The 20,962-nt window shown below is 37.9% G+C and overlaps 1 protein-coding gene across 2 annotated transcripts in view; it reads right to left on the reverse strand.

Moving 5' to 3' along the window:
* Znf507 (zinc finger protein 507) overlaps positions 1 to 17,740 on the reverse strand; it is a 33,874-nt gene extending 16,134 nt beyond the window's left edge. Inside the window, exons 1-5 of one of the 2 annotated variants that reach the window (XM_005330640.5) lie at positions 17,567 to 17,740; positions 16,044 to 16,137; positions 8,469 to 10,606; positions 6,970 to 7,087; positions 3,208 to 3,322 (exon numbers count right to left, since the gene is read on the reverse strand). In XM_005330640.5, the coding sequence (XP_005330697.1) occupies positions 3,208 to 3,322; positions 6,970 to 7,087; positions 8,469 to 10,604 (2,369 nt within the window). In that variant the 5' untranslated portion in view covers positions 10,605 to 10,606; positions 16,044 to 16,137; positions 17,567 to 17,740. The remainder of the gene's footprint in view (positions 1 to 3,207; positions 3,323 to 6,969; positions 7,088 to 8,468; positions 10,607 to 16,043; positions 16,138 to 17,566) is intronic. The other variant, XM_021730065.3, reaches the window with a different exon arrangement.
* Positions 17,741 to 20,962: the final 3,222 nt, after the last annotated feature.

The raw sequence follows: 20,962 nt of genomic DNA on the forward strand, positions 1-20,962 counted from the left end.
TCATGAGCAGGAAGAACCAGTCCCTTCAACATAACAGAAACCATTCTGGGGCTTCACGAAAATAATCTCATTCAATCCTTGCAAAGCCTTATGAGCCAAGAAGTATTCTCCCCAGTTTCATATGGGACATAAGACTGAAATAACATTCCCAAGGTCACTGGGAGGGCACAGGAAGTTTGTGGTTCAGGCCTGGGTCTTTTAAGCATCAGTACTTCCCATGACACTGGATTGTCTCTGAAGCAGTCAGACAGCACAAGGACCTCCGCAGTGACAGTGTTTCCACCTGGGCATAACATTTCTCTTTTAAAATAAGCTATGCCTGACTACCCAGGAAAAGGATTCTTTGTTTCTCAAATGATAAGACAAGTCAGCATTTTCTTTCTTTTTTAGTTAACCAATGAATCACTGGGAAGGGATAAAGACAAACCTGGGCCAGTGACTATTAGGCAAGTACTGTTTCCTGGCTGCTTATTATGTGCTAGCACTTATTATGGCATTTCATAGACTCTTCACCACCTCAATTATCTTCATTTTATAAATGACAAAACCAAGCAAAGAGAGGGGACACAGTTTGCTCAAGGTTACAGATCCCCTAAGTGAGCTTGCTCACCCAGGACTCTCTGTCCCCACAGCCAGGACTCTTCACACATAAAGCTGTATTGTCCAGATTACACAAAAAGATTGAGTGAAGGACTAGAAAGGCAACATAAAAAGCAAGGCAAGAGGAAGAAACAGGTGTCGCCACTGCAGATATCTATTACACAATGGGCACATATCAATACATGAAGAAGCTTTTGTGCCCTGGAAAAAGACTAGTTGTGCAATAAGGCATTTTGCTGTGTAAGAAATTCACCACTGCTTCTTATGAGCATGTTTCTTAACAAAATGTAGAAACCAGAAATGCTTAGAGTATGGATTCTGAGAAAACCGACCCAAACTCTGATCATAAGTGAACCAGGCAACAAAACTGAATGAAGTAGGTAGGAAATAAGATAGGAAAACTACTGTGACCTTTAGATTAAGGCTCAGCTCATGGCAAACTATATGAAAGTGAAAAGAAAGTCTTAGAAATACAATGGAATAGAACACGTTAATTTATAATGCTCTGCAGACTATAAATCCCATTACGACAGAGGAGGATACATATTTAAAGAGTTTAAAGGAGGTTAAAAGGAGTCACAAGGTTATAGATAATGAGCTGCTACATGAAGAAGGTTCTCATAGGATGTTGTCCACTGGTAGGAAGATCTAAGGATAACTACAACCAATTCCATGAGCCTATGACTATTTTAAGAACCTAAGAAAACATCCCTAAGACACAAATAGCTACCAAAATAAGTCTTATAAGACTCATCAATTTAGGTCAACACAAAATGCTGCATAGAATCAGAAATCAATTATTATGAGCCTTTTGTAAATTTATCATTAAAATCCATAAGTTCCCAATAAGGAACCAACTGAAAAAAAAATTATCATTATATACAGGTTGAGTGTACCTTACTTAAAATGCTTGTGACTAGAAGTCTTTCAGATTTTATATTCTTTCAGTTTTAGAATATTTGCATATGATAATGAGGTATCTTGGCGATGAGATCCATTTCTAATCAAAAAATTCATCTGTTTCATATATACATTATACATATAGCCAGAAGGTAACTTTACCCCATACTCTTCTTTGTGCACCTGTGTTTTGGCTTTAATTCATTGTATGTGGTCACGTGTAGAATTTCTACTTGTGGCATCATGTTAGCACTCAAAAGTTTTAGATCTTTTTTTTGTGTGTGGTGCTAGGCATGTGCTCTTCCAATGAGCTTTACTCCCAGCCCTGGACTTTTGGATTAACCTGTACTTGAGAGAAGTGTTTGTCTGCAAGCTCCATGATAAAAAGATGATGTCTCTTCTCTTATGAATACAGTCTCAGAGCCTAGCACAGTTCCTGGAACAAAATATTTGTTCAATGTTTCTGAGTGAATAAATGAACAGTCTAATTCTAGACACAGAGACTATCTCTGCCCAAATCATGTGAATTTGGCATGTACATCATTGCATTTGAGAACAAAGACACAAAACATTAAGGCAGAGCTTTCTCCTTATATCAGAAAATACTAGTATCTCCAGTTTCTGTGATGTTCTCCCGGTATAAATCATAAATGAAATATGTTCACTTCCACTTATCATACCTTACATAGAATTTAGGACACTGAGTTACCATTAATAATGGCCTTCATTATGCTCTGGAAAAAAAATCTTTCTTAGGAACTGTAATTTTGAAAATACTACAAATGAAAACAAAGATGCTGAGGTCAAGATCAAATACCTTCCACTAAGCAACTTAGTAAGACCCTTTCTCAAAATAAAAAATAAAAAGAACTGGGGATGTGGCTCAATGGTTAAGTGTCCCTGGGATTCTGGGTTCAATCTCTGGTATTCAAAAAAAAAAAAAAAAATTAAAGGGGCTCAGTGGCAGAGCACCCCGGTATCAAAACAACCAAAAACAACAACAAAACCCCACCATATATATAGAGAACTCCTTGCTATAGGCCCAAATAATGGCATTTTATGGCATAATCTGTCAGGTTTTCATGTAGATTAACAGAGCAACTTTTCCATACTCATTTGTGTCATATCTATTAAACTTGGGAAAAGAGTTGAAACCTGAAAAAATATTTTGATGAGTGGTTAAACTATGGCCTAGAACTATCAGTCACAGAGTTTGGTTAAGTTCTGATGCAGGTATCTTACGTTACACTGTAGCTTCAGGTAAAACAAACCATATTTGGACACTTGGAGAAACTCTGTAAAACATCTGTATCTTCACATATTTATTTTGCAGTACTGAGTATTGAACCCAGGGCCTTGTACATGCTAGGTAAGCACTCAACCACAGAGCTATACTTCTAGCACACGCCTGTATGTTTATTATATGCAAACAACAGTTTATTCTCAAAAAGCAAAGTTTATTTAAGAAATAATGATTTCTGTTTATCAGAATCCTGACTGAGAATGCTTATATTTTCTCTAAATACAAGGTGTAATTAGTTTTTATGAAAAATCAAGTAATAAAATTAAATTATTATATATGACAGTTAATTACTCTTTTGCAGTGAATTTTACTTTTAAATATTAAGGATTAATTATTTCTATTTTACTTATTTACTATACAAAATTTTAATATAAATATTGAAATTCCAGGATCATCACACTTACCTGTACGGCTTGTCAGAGTTATGAATTCGTCTGTGGTTTCTGACACCAACATATGTTGTACTTGTATAATCGCACACATCACATCTATACTGTTTCTGGGTTGAAGACTTACTCCCTAGACAAGGTATTTCAGAGTTTCAAAGATAGGTTTTAATAAGATTCAAATGACAGCATTTACATTCATTCCGTTGTAAATGAATATTTATACACCAGAGAGTACTATCATTTTAATCAAGGTTTTCTTACTGTTTAACAAGTTTGAAGTGGCTTTATAGATTGTGCTGCACCTAGACTATCAGCAGATATAAACTGATCATCATCTGATCTGTACACATAGATAAGGCTGGGCTGGTTTCTGCAAAACCTTATAAAAAATTCTAAAGTATACTGAACTTGCTTCCAGCTGCCCTGCTGGCTGTATAGCAGTTATATTAATCAGAGATCCACTTTGATCAGAAAGGTGTTAAGTCTAATCAGCACTGGATACAGTATCCTAAGGAAACACTGGTTTGAAAATCAGCTGTAATTTATTATAATCCAATATTATAAACTTTAACCACAAGTCATATATAGCAAACTCAATATAAAAAGCCTAAGCTGGGTGTGGTGGCGCAAGCCTATAATCCCAGCTACTTGAGAGGCTAAGGCAGGAGAGGAATGAAAGTTTGGGGCTAGCCTGGACTATATTTTTTCTCACCCTGTGCATTTACAGGTTACAGCTGTCAGCTATCAATTCAACATAAGAAGAAAAGCAACTGCATATTTTGAGGGGCTCTATTAACGTAGAATAATTACATTTAGTAAACTGACACTTTACAGGGACAAAGACTATAAATACACAAGTTCTCTGAAATGCAGGAAATATGGATCCAATGGAAACAGACCATATTACTAACTCATTCTGCAACAATAGGGCTGAGTAATTAAGTGTGAAAATACAAGTTGAATAACTTGATCAAATGAAACTGTTTCCTGAAGATATCTGATGCTTTATTTATTCACTGTCAGCATAAAATCCACAGGCTATTCCTACTCAGAATGCTTTATATTCAGGAACAAAGCAAGCATTTAAGCTCAAGAATCAGGCAGAGCAGGAAGAGCTATGTCCCCCTTGGAAGGAAAAAAGTTTAGGTAAAACACAAGTAACAGGGTGTAAGAGCAAACTTAGTGGTACAAAAGAAAACTTGCACTGAAATTTCAACAAAAAAAATCCTTATGTTATATTTAAACTTTTTAAAATTGAAATTTTCTTTGCCTAATAAATACTGCCAGGCAGAACAAAATATCCTAATTTCCTGGTATAAATCTATAACATTAATACATGTACTAATCATAATTATAATCTAAGTATTGCTCTTAATTGGTAGGTTAAAAACTTGGACTTGATTATAAATGGCACTGTTCCAAATATAGTTAAAAAAAACTTGAAAAAATGAAGTGTGAAATATTGGATAATGGTTTTGTGTGAAAAATATTACAGATCAATGACAACTAATAAAACTGACAGATGGAAAAACTTAATATAGCACAGAATGAGAGCCTGTGCTACTTCAAGCAAATGTTTCCAATGAAAAAGAAGATTGGATTTAAAGTTCAAAAACTTGGGCTTAGTCCTTGCTCTGCCACTTACTAACAGTATGATTATAGGTAAATTATTTCATCTCTTGAGGTCTCAAGTTTTCTTATCTACAAAACAGAAATACTAGAATCTCATGCATGGTTTAGTAAGTCATGTATTTTTCCTTCACCAAAGTATGTACATTTACTTGCTTCTCTGGGTAGTATCTGCCTTGTTACTGAGCTTTAGATTCTCTGAGGGTAAGGATCTACCCGTTTGGTTTGCACTGAATCCCTAAGGATTGGCAAATTGTGGGTTTCTGAGAAAGGTCAATTTAACTGAATTTCAAGAATAAACACCATGCCAAAGTCTTTGCTTCACAGGGCCACTGATGGATTTTGAAGATATACCCATCAGTCCAGTTCTGACTTCTTCACTGGGCTGGATTCCTCAAGGGCAAAGATGCCCGTCATTGTATGTCCAGTACCTGGCACAACTCTAGAGGGGCATGCCATGCCTTCTGGATGAAGGAATGCCTGAAGTACAATTACACTGGACCTATGTGTTGAAAGTTATGTCCAGAGGTATCGGTGGTATAATAATGGGCAGACTGGGGATCAAAGGAGACATACATCTCCTCTCTTGTTTAATAAGTTGACTAAGTGGTTAAAGAAGTTTTAACAAAATATGACTTGAAAAGTTGTTCTGTCATCTGTCAATCAGATTTCAAAATAGCTAATATTGAATTAGTAAAGTACCTATCCAGGTGGAAGTATGCAGGAAGCTATTGGCAATAAAGAATAGGCAAGGAAGTTTTCAGGGGTAGGAAAGAATGGTAAGCAATTAAAAACTGATTCATTTAACTCTAAGAAAAAGTATAACCCACAAAGAAAAGAAATTGTGAGATGGAATATGGTGGGCAGATGCTAATACTGTAAACTTACAGTTATTTTAATTTTGAACCAATGTTTTATCTTTTTTATTAAAATAGTGACTTCAATCTATGTACCCATTCAGATTTAAATTTTTGTTGCTGGAATACGTATTCTAGCACTGGTATTTAACTGTAGGTGACGCTACTGAGTCATTTCTTCATTAGGGATTTATGGTCCAATCATTTCTAAATGTTTTAATGTCTCCTTTATAGGCGATATGGAAACATAATGAATTAAAATAAAAGGAGGCATTTAGGGCTATTTTATAAAAAGGAAACAAAACTGTTTTAGCTCAGCCATCTATTGCAGAAACAGATGCCATGTCATAAACTCCTTTTGTTTTGGAGAGTTTTACAGGAATGACATCTGTTTGACAAGAGAATTTTGGTACTACAGTGGTGTCAAAATCAGTTCTTTCAGAAACATTGTAGAATCAGTTATGCTTTCTGGGGTATAATTTAATGCAACATTATGGTAAAACATTTCACTCTGCAGTTGTTTCTAACTTTAATTCTTAGGAAATCTAAAAAGGAAAGTCACCCCAATATGTTTTATTTCCCATAAACACTATGTACCACACTTGAGACATTTAAAGTATATCAATTTAAGTGAGCGGATGCAAGGAAGTATAGCTTATTACACTTTATCCCTAATTCTCCGGATGTGGCATCCGCCTTTTCATGGAACTCTAATTAAATCTTTTGATTCTAATATTCCTATTACCAGAAACTTGGCTGACTGGTACCTAACTAGTACATAATGTTTGTGTGTGTTTTTAAACAATGCAGATGAAATCTGGCAGTATACTTAGAGAAGAATAAGATCACAGCAGGAAGCCTCAGTTGAAAGTTTGAGGTGGGGGCCTACCATCTGCAAAAGTTATGTTTGCTGTAGGTCAACTGATGCTGGGAGAGGGGGAGGCTTCTTTCTATGCTGCAGTTTCTCTGGCTTGCTGATGTCACCTTCTGAAGGTCTATGCTATAGCTTGGCTTTTACTGGAGAGCATAAATTTTAACTGAAATATCTACCTGCACAATTTAAGTTGAGTCCTTACTAATCTAGCTCTACTTATCCAGGATCTAGTAATAATTTACTGCATTTAGTGCATGAAATTTTCTTAGGAGCAAAGGTAACAATCACTCACATCCACAGTATAAAAATAGAGGATAATATATGCTTTAGTCCTGAAAATAACCTATGTGACAAGTAAGGATATTTTTTACTGCATATACTAGTCATTGCAGCCGGTATTTAAAAATGCACAGATACCTTCCTGAACACATTTTCCATCAGTTGTATCACTGGAAATTCTTGGCTCATTAGAAGCTGCTATTGACAAGGTGTCTGGAAGGCTGTGCTGTTCTCTCTCATGATTCCTCAGCTGACTCTAAAAAGTTGAGAGAAATTAATATGTAAGTTTTCAATAAAAATACACATCCAATTACTAGGAGGCTGTGGAAGAAGCAGCTAATTGCTTTCATGGCCTCCTACTGAGAACATATTACCAATATTTTTAAATAAAATCTGCTAAAAGACCATTTGATTGACACATTTCACAATTTATAGAAAGAAATTCATCAGAAGGGTCACAATCTCATCACAAAAGGCAGCTCCTCTTTTTATACTCTCTGAAAGGAAGTTACCAATTCTTAAGAGGTGTTTATGTATAACATATACACATACTGGTAGGCCCAGAGCTGGCAGGAGCAGAGTGCTCAGGATAATGCAACACTTCTACAAAAATTAATTCAATCAGTAACCACTAAACTTTATGCTAATTTCTGTCTTTAAACATCAAGCAGATGCATGAGAGGACCTAATTAGAACTGCTCCTCCAATGATATCCTCTTCTATTTCTACTCCACAAATCAAGAGTACAGCAGCAGCGAAAAAAAAAAAAAAAACAAACTTCCAGAACTTGCCTTTATAGTCTACTTGGATATTCTCCTTGGAATTTCATAAGGGTAATTCAAGCAGCTGGATCTCTCAACATTTTTATTTTTGATTACCTTTCTTTTAACCACCAACTCTGGGTGATCTGACAGGAAAAGTATACCTTCAGTTAGCCAATTAAGATATATTTTTAATTTTTACCAAATTTTCAGAGATTGAAGAAATTCTAAACCAATGATTGATTCAATGGATGCACATTTTCTTTATAAAAGAATGAGGAGCATTTCATACTGGCTCAACAATAAGATGAAAATCAGGCAGTATAAATAACCCTTGAAAGTTCCTTAAACTGCCCATTAAACATAGAGTATGTGACTTTATTTCTACCAGACTCTCTTTTAATAAGTCTAATACAGTCCATTTTCCCTTTTGCAATGATATAAATCATTGTTCATTGTATAGCAGCTAATATGACTGACTTGCATTTGGGGGCCATGTAAGATGAGAAATACACATTTTTCTGGGGTTAAGCAAGTCAAATGTGTACGTAATGTCAATCCACTGTATATACATTCCCTTGCAAATGAAAATCAACACTTTAAAAAGATATGCACATTAAAACAATGAAGTAGTAAATACAAATACAAAGCAGGCAGTAAAATGGGAAATGAATTCTGGAGTGGAAACTATAAAGGCCTGGATTTCAGACCCAACTTTAATAATATTTAGCTGGGATCCCCGGGGCAAATTATTAAACTTTTCTAGAACTCATTTTCCTTTTCTATAAGATGAGGTGGCTGGACTAAATTAAGAAAGTTCCTTCCTCACTCTAAAATTCTAAAATCTTCTGAAAGATTTCACTAACCAAGGCTTACCTTATAATGAAAGGATTCTTCACATTGTTTACATTGGTATATTCTTGTTTTACAGTGGTTGATCATGTGGCTCTCCAAATCTTTGCTGTTGTCAGCTATGTGCTCACAAATAGGACACTGATATGGCTGTCTCTGTCGATGAACTCGTAGATGCTGCTTGATGTAACCCTTATTACCACTTGTATAGTGACATAGGCGACAACGGTAAGGCCGTTCAGCATTAGGGATATATTCTACCACATTAGTTCCCAACAAACTTGTATCACTGTTGGGTTGGCACTGGGCATTGTCCTGCAACTCTTTCAAAATGTCATCATCTGAAGCATTTTGATCTGTCCTTTCTCTCAATTTTTCAATTACAGTAAGTAGGGACATGCTGATGCCTGTCTTAACTTGTCCATCTGACAATTCCTGTCTACACTCTGGAAGTGCTACCAAGGTAGAGTTGCTCTGGTTAAAACTAGATAAGCCATCTGAAGAGTTTTTAAGCGGTGACATCATTTTTGAATATGCTGCCAATGGATTATCTACTTGCTTTTGTCCAGTATCTGGATCTAAGAGGTTTATATCCCCATAATGTCCAAGATTGGCTCTTGTTAGTTCTACAGCTCGTATAGGCATTGTGACAAGGGCTTCTGCAGCTAATGAATGTAGTCTAAGGGACTCAGAATTTGTCCTTCTTCGGCCAGGTGGGGCATTTTCATCAGTAGCTAAGCCTTTACTTATTAACTCATTGTCTTTCTTTTCTGGATTGCTCCAGCCTATGATCAACCCCCCAATGTCAACAGTACATTTGTCAGCATGATAAATGTCATCAGTTTCTCCACAGCCAGTCTGGGTTTCTGTTGGGTTCAAGTTTTTCCCTTCTTCAATTTCAGTATTCATGAGGAAATGTTTCTGTGAAAGTGTTTCTTCTGCACTTGGCAAACGCTCCACTATCACATTAACATGACCTTTCTTATTTGGGCTACTGCTGATGATTTTCTGTGCCGACGAAAGTAGGCTATCAGCAATCAGATTCTCCTCTGAATCAGAGATCACCTCTAGCATTTCTTCTTCATTAGGGTCAAGGGTAACTGACTGACTTAGGTCTACGCCCCCTTCTGCACTATGTTCTAAAGGAGATGAAGATGACGACAACGGTTCTGAGCTGCAAATTTGCACTTGTACCGATGGTCCATTGTGGATACTCAGTTCACTGTCTCCAATAGCAATGACTACTGCATCAACCCCACCTGGTGCAGCAGATACTGAAGAATCCAGCAAGCCAAGAGGCTCATTTTCATTTTCAAAGATTGGATAGGAACAGTCAACTTCCCCTGCATGTTTCCAAGCATGTGTTTTCAACATTCTCTGCTGGCCACAAGTATAACTACAAAACAAGCATCGATACATGCCATATTGTTCATATGCATACCATTTCCTCCTACCCATTTCAGTCACGGATGAAGTTTGTACAGTATGAGTTTGCGAACTATCCACATTTATTGGGATGTCAGGAATGGTTTCATTATTTCTTTCAGTGGTTCTTGGACATGAGGAGTTGGAGGGGCTTATGCACTGTTGGGCTTTAGACTGGATGTGACTATTGGCTTCATTTTCATGGTCATTTACCACATGAGCTTCAAGCTCCTCTTGGCTTTTGGATGTAATATGGCACTCTGAGCACATTAATATTACCTCATTCTGCTGACCATGCTGCTTGATATGGTCTTTTAACACAGAAAAAGAGGATGACAGAAACTTACAAAGGCTACACTGGTAAGACATTGCCTTCCCATCATTCTGGGCAAGAGAGTCAGGTGTGAAATTTGCTTGTGACATCTCAGCCTTTCTAATGTCAGCAGCAGGTGACTGGGTTACTTTTGCTGGAATCTCACAAAGTTCTTGGGTTTCAAGACAGCGTGCTGTAGTATTTGAACGTGAGCGTTTTTTCCCAATCAGAAGACATTTTTGTGACTTTTCATGCTCCACTATCTTGCTTAACTTCTGTATAACATGAATTAATGGATCTGCTTTAGCTTTTCTTTGCTCATTGATTTCTAATGAAGGAGTGATGATACCTTCAGCCGTCAATATAGTTTCTTGTTCCCCTGTATCTGGCACTAACATGGCAATACTGCTTCTGTCTTCCATATCTAGAAGGATAACATACAAGAGTAAGAAATACCAGGTACAGGATAATTACAGGTATGTAATTCAGGAGATACATGCCAATTTTGGTGTCTAAGGTAATCTAAATATTTTCTAAGCTGGGAGTTCCACATCAATGTAACTAGCTGTCTCCAACACAGAGTTAAAATGCTTAGAATTCCACTTTGGAATATAACCTCTCACCAAACTTGATGATGAAGATCTTGCCATCCTTTACATATTTCTCTGGAAATAACTTTAATAACCTTTATTTCCTTTTTTCTTCATCATGTTTGCCTTCGACATCAAGTTGGACCCAATCAGTTCTCTGTCCCTTTATGTACAATGCCCAAAACAAAAATAACACAGCCATTCTCAGAACCTGTGGAACCACCTCAAGTTACTGTGAAATGTCACTCTTTTGAGTCATATGTTTCCTGAGAAACTATTTCTTAAATCAAAGTGTAGCTATAGACTTTTTTACTAAAATCATAATTTTTCCCCTCCTAAATCTTTGAAATTATAAAAAAAGCATCATGTAATAAAAGACACAGTGAATTTTGAGAAGTACTATACAAATAAAACTAAATAAAAGCAATAACCCAGTTCCTTCTTTTACTTCCTTTGATTTATCATCCTGAAGATAAACCACAAATTATGCTGTGGTTTTTTTTCTAGAGGTTATATTAGTGGCCAACTATTACTCATACCCACATGCATATTCTTTTTCCTGAAAGGGAAAGGGCCATCAGAGAAGGAAAAAGTTAATATTCCAGTTGTGCTTCAGGTCCAGAAATGAACAGAGTCCTTCAAAGAGCTTATCCGTAGGTCTATGACCTCGGAAGCCTCTAAACATAAAATGCTCATAAATTTTTCTGCCTAAGACTCAAATACTCTTTATATTTCCTGGCAGCACTTTCATTTCAAACATTTCCTTTGGCTTAAAGTGAGACTAATTTGTTGACTTGGATCACATTTTTAAGTTTAGGCTTTTTTCCAGCAACAAGTTTTGTTTTTCCACATTTAGGTGCATTCTGGAATCTTACTCACAACATACAACAAATGCCAGCAAAATTTTTAGTGGCACTAGCTATAGACCAAAGACCATGCTATTCTTAAACTTTAGTACAGACTTTGAGTTCTTATTTTAGGTAGTGAATCATGGCTCTTCTTCCCCACATGGCTGAATCAACATATAAAGGTCTTTCAGCCCCTTGCCAGGATCATACCTAACCCATCCTTCTAGACGTCTAACCAGCTTCAGTACTAGTTTGCCCATATCCACTTTGGCAGCAATTGCAGCTTTCCCTCTTAATTTCTGTTCTTTCTGGCATACCAGTTTTCTATATCTAGGTCCACATCAGGCAAAAATGCAAACATTTTACTCTTGGCTTCTTTAGTATTCCTTCTTTCCTCCTTGCTAATACTCTGCTCTATGAAATCAGCTTTCTTCTTTTCAGGGATTGCTTATAATCTGCCTCACAGCAGGGAGTGCATTTCACCAAGGGTAACACTGACAGTGATCCCCTTCCCAAAGGCCAGTGGGCCTTCAGCTACTCTCTCCCCAAACAACTTCTCAAAAGAATAAGTTTCTTTTTATCTTTCGTAGAAAAAACAAGTCTTTTTAGATTTCTGCTCAATCTTAAGTCACTAAAGAGGAGAACAATGGGGGAACAATAGTTTCTTTGGGAAAACCCTTTGCCACTTCCTAAATCACTTTACTGCCTTAGAAATGCACATTTTTAGGCCAAGGGGAATTTTGGCTCTTCATGTGACCACTGATTTATTTTTTGGACCATTAACTTAAAGCTATATTTTTTGTCAGTTCAATGGTTTCATGCAGTTACACAATATGTTTAATAATAGGAATCCCCAAACATTCAGTATCTTGGACAAGATATGGCTCACCACGGTAGACCAAAGGTCTCCTCCCTTGAAATGTAACATCCACAGAGGCTGATTGATAATCCGGAGGTTAAAAGTGAATGTTTGCTCAATAGACTTGGTACACCCATAGTTACAAAGGTGACTCAGTTACTACACTTCTACTTGATGACATAATAGGAAGGATACAGAGCAATGCAAATTGTTCCCCAAGGATATTTCAGTGTGATCCTTGGGGAAAAAAAAACAAAAGGAAAATAAAGAGGAGGAGGAGTTCATCTAATCTCAAGTCTAATACAAAAGAATCTGACAAAACACTTACATTTTTAAAGCTATGTCTGCTCAGGCATTAGGAGCTAATGGAAATTTGCAGCAGATGCTCCAATTTTCCCTGAACATTTATGTAAGTATCTCATTTTAGATGCTGCATACATTTGGGGAAAAGTACAGTAATGGCAGCTATAAAATAGATATGACAACATAAAATACATCAGGAAACACCTGAGAAACCAGTTTGGGTCCACGTGTAAAATTAATACACAAGTCAAAACTCATCAAGACAAAAGTTGTTAAAAAAAAAAAAAAGGCAAAACAGCTCATAATAAAGTATACACAGAGGGGACATTACCTTAAAGCTGACCCTCCAAATTTTGACAAAAATTTTACTTAGACTACTCATGCAATCACATCTATATCTACCCATCTATATATAGAACACATCAAACAAAGTAAAATTTATTAGAATAAAAGAGATGAAAATAAGGAGTATATGTACAATCCCAGTGAAAACAATGACTATAATATGGATCACTTGAATACTATCCATGAACTCTAAGAGATGGACTAAACACAACCTAAAAAAATTACCTGGATAGTGGAGGGGTGGGGAAGGTGGGGACAAAATAAAAATGACAACATCTGAGAGTGAAGTTGTGTGATGAGTGCCCAGAAGTTCAATATACTATTCTTTCCACTTGGGTGAATATCTCCATTTTTCATAATATAAAGTTATTAAAAAAAAAAAAAAAGTTACATGCAAAGCCCAACACAAAGTAGCAGGAAAAATGGAAACATTTGAAATTCATAGTACTCACAGTTTTAAACCAAACTGAGTGCATAAGACACTGAAAAGTTAAAAAGAATTAAGTAACAGCTTTTGAATGATGTAATAATACACAGAGTAAAACTGACAGAGGGCAACAGTTAACAGCTAAATCCTAAGAGAGACAGAAGAGCTCCCCTGGGCTAGGAAGGTATGCAAAAGGCTTTTTGAAGAGGTAAGAGGTACACTGGATCCCAAAGGATGGACACTGTGCAAGACATCATCCATTTGCCCTGTATCCCCCTCTCCAATCTGCATTTCGCCCAGGAGAGATTCAATCATTAGTCTTCCCTGACCTCTAGTTTCTAGTTGAATTCTGCCAATGGAGAGTCTTACAGATCTAAGGGATACAGAAGAATGAGAACAGGATATTCACTGTCCTAGATCCCTGCCTCTAAGTTGTCCTGTCGGACTGTGTTCCTCAAAATAGCCACTTCTCTCCAGATAGGCTGCTCCATAAGATTCTGCTTCTGGTTCTGGGGCCTCTCCCTTCTCCTGATGCAGCTAGGCTCCCAATAACTGTTTTATCCCTGTGCTCTGCCTACATAATTCCAACACTTTTATTAATAGTATCTTTGTAAATATACCCTTCTTGCATTAATCTAATTTGAATTTGTCATTTTCTTCCTTGGAATATTTCTGATACAAGGATAAGATTGACAAGAAAGGCAGCCATAACATTATTATATTTTTAGAAGTGAGACTAAGCATGCTATCTAAGGGTTAGCAAAAAAGATCAAAATGGCTGGATAGGAAGGTTCACTCTGAGGACAGAATACTAGAGGCGTAAGCAAAACCCATTGCTTGTTTGAAATCATTAGAAATGACATTAGATCAAATATATCAAACTGTTACAAATAAACAAAAATTGCATCCCACACCAGAAAAGTTCTATAACCTTTTCCAAGGAGTCTCTTAAATCTTTCTTTGACAATAGTAATTCTCAGGCAGAAGCTTAGAATTAATGTCTTACCCAAGAAAAGTTAAGAGCTAAATTATTTCCTTATAATTTGCTGTTTGGTTTATTTGTGTTTCTAATTAGTTCCTTTTAGTTATAGTAGTACAGTTATCACAAGTCAAATCAAGTTGAACAATTCATGTGGGCCTGGAGAAAAGGCTGTAATTTTCTGTGTATATATAAAAACAGTACAATATGATATAAAGAGTCTTCTCTTTCACACTCAGAATTTGTTCTTTTCCAACTAGAGAAAACATTGTGCAACAGAAATAAAAGCCAATTCCCCATTTTTTTCAGAGTCTCATAAATTAAAAATATAAAACATTTGTTTTGCTCCAGACAAAAGGAAATAGGGGACAAAAGCTCATGTGTCCCTTCTCTATAGTACCCTTAAGCAAGTCACTATCTCTGTGGGTTTTAGATTATTCAGATATAAAACAAGAGGGTGGAACTGGAGAGACTTTCCGGTCCCTGAACTATAAACTGCTTATAAAGAGTTACTGGGAAACTGATTAAACTTTATAGGTTTACCTTACTAATGTCAGCTATAATTTATATGACTTAAAATCTCCTTAACACAATGTAATTATTAATTGCCACTTTGAAAAAAAACAGAGTATAAATATCACAAGTACATGAATTTCATAGTCTAGAATTCTTAGCTGGCAGGTAGCCTGAGAGAATATTCTAATTTGGCAGCTGCAATTAAGACATAAGGTCTAACTAATATTAACCAACATTCAGATTTACTATGATTTGTTGAGTACCTATATTGTGCCAAGCATAGTGCTGGAGACTATTATAAAAATGATTAAGAGGAAATTCTTGTCCTTGAGGTACAAGTCCAGGGAGTAGTGCCTATGTAGATTTTTCTGTGATACTCATGTAATTCCTGGTAATATTAGCCTTTTTTTTTTTTTTTTTTTTTTTTTGCAGATGAAGAACTTCAAAGATGTAAAGTAATACATCTGAGGCTCATAGATATAAAGTAACAAACGGTTTAGGAACTGGAAGAACTGGAATACAGCTGAGTATGGCAGTACATGCCTGTAATTCCAACAGCAAGGGAGGCTGAGGCAGGAGGATTGCAAGTTCAAAGCCAGTCTTAGCAACTTAACAAGACCGTGTCTCAAAATAAAAAGCATATGTATTTTAAAAAAGAGCTGGGGATGTGGCTCAGTGGTTAAGTACATCTGGGTTCAATCCCTGGTACCACTCCTTCTCTCCCCCCAAAAAAAGAGAAAGAAAGAAAAAGAAAGATCTGGAATCCAGGCAAGACAATCTTATTCTAAAACCATGCTTTCCCTAATACAAGTTTCCTCTCAACTTTCAGTGAGAACATAAATGCATAAAGTTATTCATACTGAAGAATAACAGCCTCTCACAGTTAGGCTGCAAACATGTTAATGTATTTGATCCTCGTAACTCTTTGGGACAGGCTAGGTGGTGTTATACAATTTTATAAATATGGAAACTCGGTGAGGTTTAAGTGACTTACCCAAGGTTACATGGTTGTTAAGTGGCAGAGCCAGTGTCTTTCAAATCAATTTCTGAAATTAATACAGTCCCTTGGATCAATCTTCAAAATCCAGCTGTGGCCAAGAATGAAAGTATACAGTATCAAACATTTCTCTTTTTTGGTGAAACAAAGTAATGATTAATTTGGGCAGTGAAAAATTTTCCAATACTCCATGTCAAAAAAGAAATTTAGAATAATATTCATGCAATCTGATTATGTGATGCAAATTTACATAATTCAACAAGTAGACTTGAGGATTTTTCAGAAGTTAGAAAAAAAATAGCTCTGGAAACTTCTCCCAATTAACTGTATATTTCCTTTTACCTCAGACTGTATGTAATTGACTTCAACACACTGCTGGTCTTACAGACATCAATATGGAATAATAAGTTTCATATTGCTATTTTAACCTTAACCAAAAAATAAAATCTAAAGGATGAGTACGCAAATTTTACAAGCACAGAGGGCAGAATGGCAGCATGAAAAGATGACACAACGGCTTGACCTATATAGGTCTTTCTAATGTCATTTCCTGCCCTGGTCCTACATTTCTTTGCTATTGCTTCTTATGCTAGCTGGTATGAACCTAAGGGTCAAAGAATTATTTTGGGTTTCATCTAAAAAGCGACTAATTTATTGATTATACTTAAATAAAATAGTTCACTGCTGGGGAGAAAACATGTTTTCAGGCCTCCTCTGAAGTTAATTTTTAACGAGTTACTATGATAAAAAAATGAAGGGCCAGACTTTCTCCTTTAATCAAACACAACCCATTCACTGAGTCAGAGTGGAGTACTTAAGAAAGTACAAACTCAAGGAGGTGATAAATCTGGTAATTGCCTGATAAGAGCATTGTAGATGAATAGCGAATTTACAGCCCACAGCAGGAACTAAAAAGACAGCCTTCGGGTTGGGAGGGTCCACTCTGCCCAATTAATCGTCCAGGCCTTCCACACAAACCATGCACTCCGAATGCCCCCAGGTCTTAAAAAGGTGGACACTTTCCCCAATGATCTGGAAAGATCCTTCCATAGGGATGATAAGTGCGAAAGGCCAGAACTGCTGTTTCTGTACTAGGCTGTTATTACCCCATGCAGTGCCCAAAGGGCTGAGGCGATTGGGGTTGAGAAAAGTAATCGAGAGATGCGGCAAGAACAGTAGTTAGCTCCATCCTGGCTGGCTTAAGCGATATTACATTTGCACAGGGAAAGAAGCAACGCCTCAGAAAGGCCTGCCCGGGGGCGCCAAGCTGGAGACAGTATGCGGGCAGCGGCAGGTTCCCCCACCCCCAGCTGCAGGGCAAGGCCGGGGTCTCCGCAGGCCTTCCTGTGGACGGCACAGAGGACAGAAAGGGGACATGGAACTTGAGCCATGTGGCAAGCACCAGGAGGGTGTCAGCCGGCTGAGGAGGAAGCGGAGGCCGGTAGAGGCCTGAGGGGAGGATGCACATGGCCGGCGGCGGCGCTAACAGCGAGCGGAGGGGCGGCCCCGGGGCGCCGTACCTGCGGTCGGGCGGCGGCTGCTGCTTCCGCGAGCCTCTTTTGGCCGGCCAGGGCCCTGCCGTGCCCTTGCCCGCGTCCTCGCCCACCTCTCTCCCGGCTCTTTTCCCTCTTTTCCCCCACTTTCCCCCTCCTCATCCGGAGCTCCAAGATGGCGGCGCTGAGGCCAGATCACGTGAGCCGCGGGCAGGTCAGGTGACCCGAGTGGCGGGCGAAGGGGCGGGGCAACGGCCAGGCCCCGCCCTCTGCCGCCCAGGGCCGCAAGGGCCAACCAGGTTATCCGAGCGCAAAGGAGGGTATCCACCTGGTTCTCTGCTGCTTCCGGAACGGCGGCGGGTTCCGCCGGCGTTGTCCTGTTCTCAGGCCCCCTGCCCTCCTCTATCTGAAGCTCTCTAGGTCTAGAAGTCGATGCCTATACACTTCGGAGCCTTCCCACGTGGCCTAGATCTACTGTGGGCTAACTTTATCACTCCACCCTCCCCTTAATTGGCATTCAACCATGGGCATTGACATTCTTTTCACCCCTGTGACCGTGGATTTGTGTTGTTTCTTCTGGTTGGGCTATACTTATTGAGATGTTCTTGGCTAAAATATAGAGGTCCTGGCTAGGTCTGAGACTTTAATTCAGGTGTGCCTGCCGAGGGACAAGCCCGGGGAAATCTGTTTGCTTCAGAGAATGTTCCAGGGTTGTAGGATCGGAATTGATAATCTCTGATCTAGTAACCCAACCTTAGCTTTCTGAGGGCATGATAGCGTTTGTCATTTGGATCCATTTCAAGAAAAACCATGGTGTAAACAGTGTTGTTGGGGTCCCCCTGCTCACATGATAACAAGAGGGAAGCATTCCACCCAACTTCACCAAGGGTACTAGGCAGTTTTGGTGAATTAGGAGTTATACAGGCTGAATTCTTGGGTCACAGACACAGGGAGGGGAGTAAACTGAAGATTCTGCTCACAGCAATGGACTGGACTTGTTTGTTGAGATGTCTTTTGAATACTTCCTGATATATTTAGAGGCCTTTGTGAGCAGGATGGGCTGTCAAGTGAGTACATAGGGAGAAGACCCCAAATACACAAAATAATAAAATTTATAGTCATTGTTTACATAGGTCAATAATTTAACTTACTGAATCTCAAGATACAAATACACCTGAATTTGGGTGTTGGGAAACCCACAAATGAAAGAAAGTAAATATGTCTTTGTCTGAAGTTCCAGGGATCATTTCTGGTATACACCGGCTATTTTGCTTTGTTTCTCTTCCAGCACGTGCCGAGATGAACTTTCTGTTCCTCTTGTATTTTGAAGGTGTGACCTGTGATTGGTATGGGCTAATGAACTGTATGTGGAAGTGAGGGGCATCACCCCCATACTGGAGCTTTTTTTTTTTTTTAATCGGTGTACTCCTTTCTATCTGGTTTGGAAATTGACAATATCACTCTGTCACACTGTTTCTTAGAATGATGGTGATGAGCTGAACTCCCAGCTGATCAATGATAAGATACCTTGGGTAAGCAAGTCACTGATTGTTACAGCAGCATGGCACAGCTATTGCTAGCATTCTCCACTCCAGGGAAGTAACTGGAAAAGGCAGAGCGTTACAGGCAGAAAGGAATGTTAACAGAAGAATTAGGAGACAAGGTATAAGAAGCAGAATCTGATAGAAAAAACTAGACAATTTTTAAAAGCCTCAGTATTTTTTTTTTCCTGCAAAAGAACTCTCCAAAAAAAAAAAAATCACCGTAAACATTTTTAAGTCAGAGGAATGAAGAAACATTCAGGTGTAGTTCAATTGAACTTGTGGACGTCTCATCTAAACTCTTCCATCTGCCACAGAACGTTATTTATCATGATTTAATTAACCAATCATAGTAAGATTTAATGTTACAGATAGGAAACTTGCTTACTTGGTTATCTATTACCTATTCAGTGGAATCTGATTCTGTTTCCAGATGAGAGATGACCCAGATAACTGAATCCCTGTCTCCATACACCTCATTATTCTACTTTGGGGCCATTAATTAGTTGATAAGGTTAAAGGTTTCACTTCTTCTACAAGTATCATGGGTCTGTATCTCCTAAAGTAGCCAGACAGTCTGATAATACATATTGCTTTACAACTTAAACCAGAGCTCTGTTTAAATTTTGGGAACACGAAGGACAGCACAGTAAGTAAGTTGCAAGGTGATAACTGGCCATAAACTGAATGGGTCACTAAACCAGTTGAAACTTAAGGGAGAGCTACCTGTTTCCAGCCCTCATACTTATGAAGGACACCTTGTCTTCAGTGTAAGAAGATTAGATGAGATTTCTTTGAAGAGATTAATCATGTAAGTCTTTGGCATAGCACAGAAAATTGGATGAGACATGTAGCCTGTATTTCTTTTAGCAGTAATTTTTATCATGACCTTTAAAAAATATACTGCCTTAAAAAAAAAAGGAAAGATGGAGGAAGGGTTAGAGGAGACAGGTAGGCTGCTAAAAGAGAAAAGGACATAGTAGTGTGAGCTGCAAAAATAAATTCAAAAATTATTCCAGACTTTGCTATTTAGCTCCCGTGGGGACTGTGAGCAGGTGGATTCCATCTTTCTGATGTTTTCACCTTGCTTGTAAAACAAGAAGTACCATTTATCCTTTTTTTTTTTTAAAGCATCAACTATCTTGTATACAGAAGTACAGAGTTTAATTATAGGAGTTCTTTGGGTTCAAAATGGGACTTAGTTATTAAAAATAATAGCAAGACCTGATTTTATTAATGAATGAAAAGATTGCTTGATATAAGTCAGAAGGAATGTAAGATTAAAAGACATGATATATTATTATATATACAGCTGTCAGCAATAAATTAACATTAACTCTGGATTCTGTACACTTTGCATCCTGAATATACACCTAGAAATACTTCATAATTATAGTTCAGGTCTCAAGAATCATCATAAATTATCCATCTGTCATTCATTCCCTGCTAAAAGCCACAGACCTAGCAGCATATTGACATCTAAAATCTCTAGTGCTACGAGGCACACATACAAATTTATTTCTTATTGAAGGCCCGGATAAACCAGAAGAATACACAGCAACACACCAACCCTCTAGGACAAGGAATAAGAGGATAAAGAGCATAAAACTCGATTGTGAGAATTGGGGTTTGCTCTAACAGATATCAGCTTGTGTAAATTTCAGCCCTGTTGTTTTGGGACTGAGATACTAACTGGTTTGGAAAAAGCCCACAAAAGAGCTTGGACAGCCCTGCAATCAAGGTCACGGATGGAATTCAGTCTGAAATTCTCCTAGCCTTGGGGCTCTGCCTTATGCTCAGGACCTGGGCATGAGGACAAGAATCAATGGTGGTGACATCTAGTGGCATATCTGGAATGTGCAGTCAAACCGCAAAGCACTCC

This window comes from Ictidomys tridecemlineatus, chromosome 15, assembly GCF_052094955.1.
Source record: "Ictidomys tridecemlineatus isolate mIctTri1 chromosome 15, mIctTri1.hap1, whole genome shotgun sequence".
Lineage (NCBI taxonomy): Eukaryota > Metazoa > Chordata > Mammalia > Rodentia > Sciuridae > Ictidomys > Ictidomys tridecemlineatus.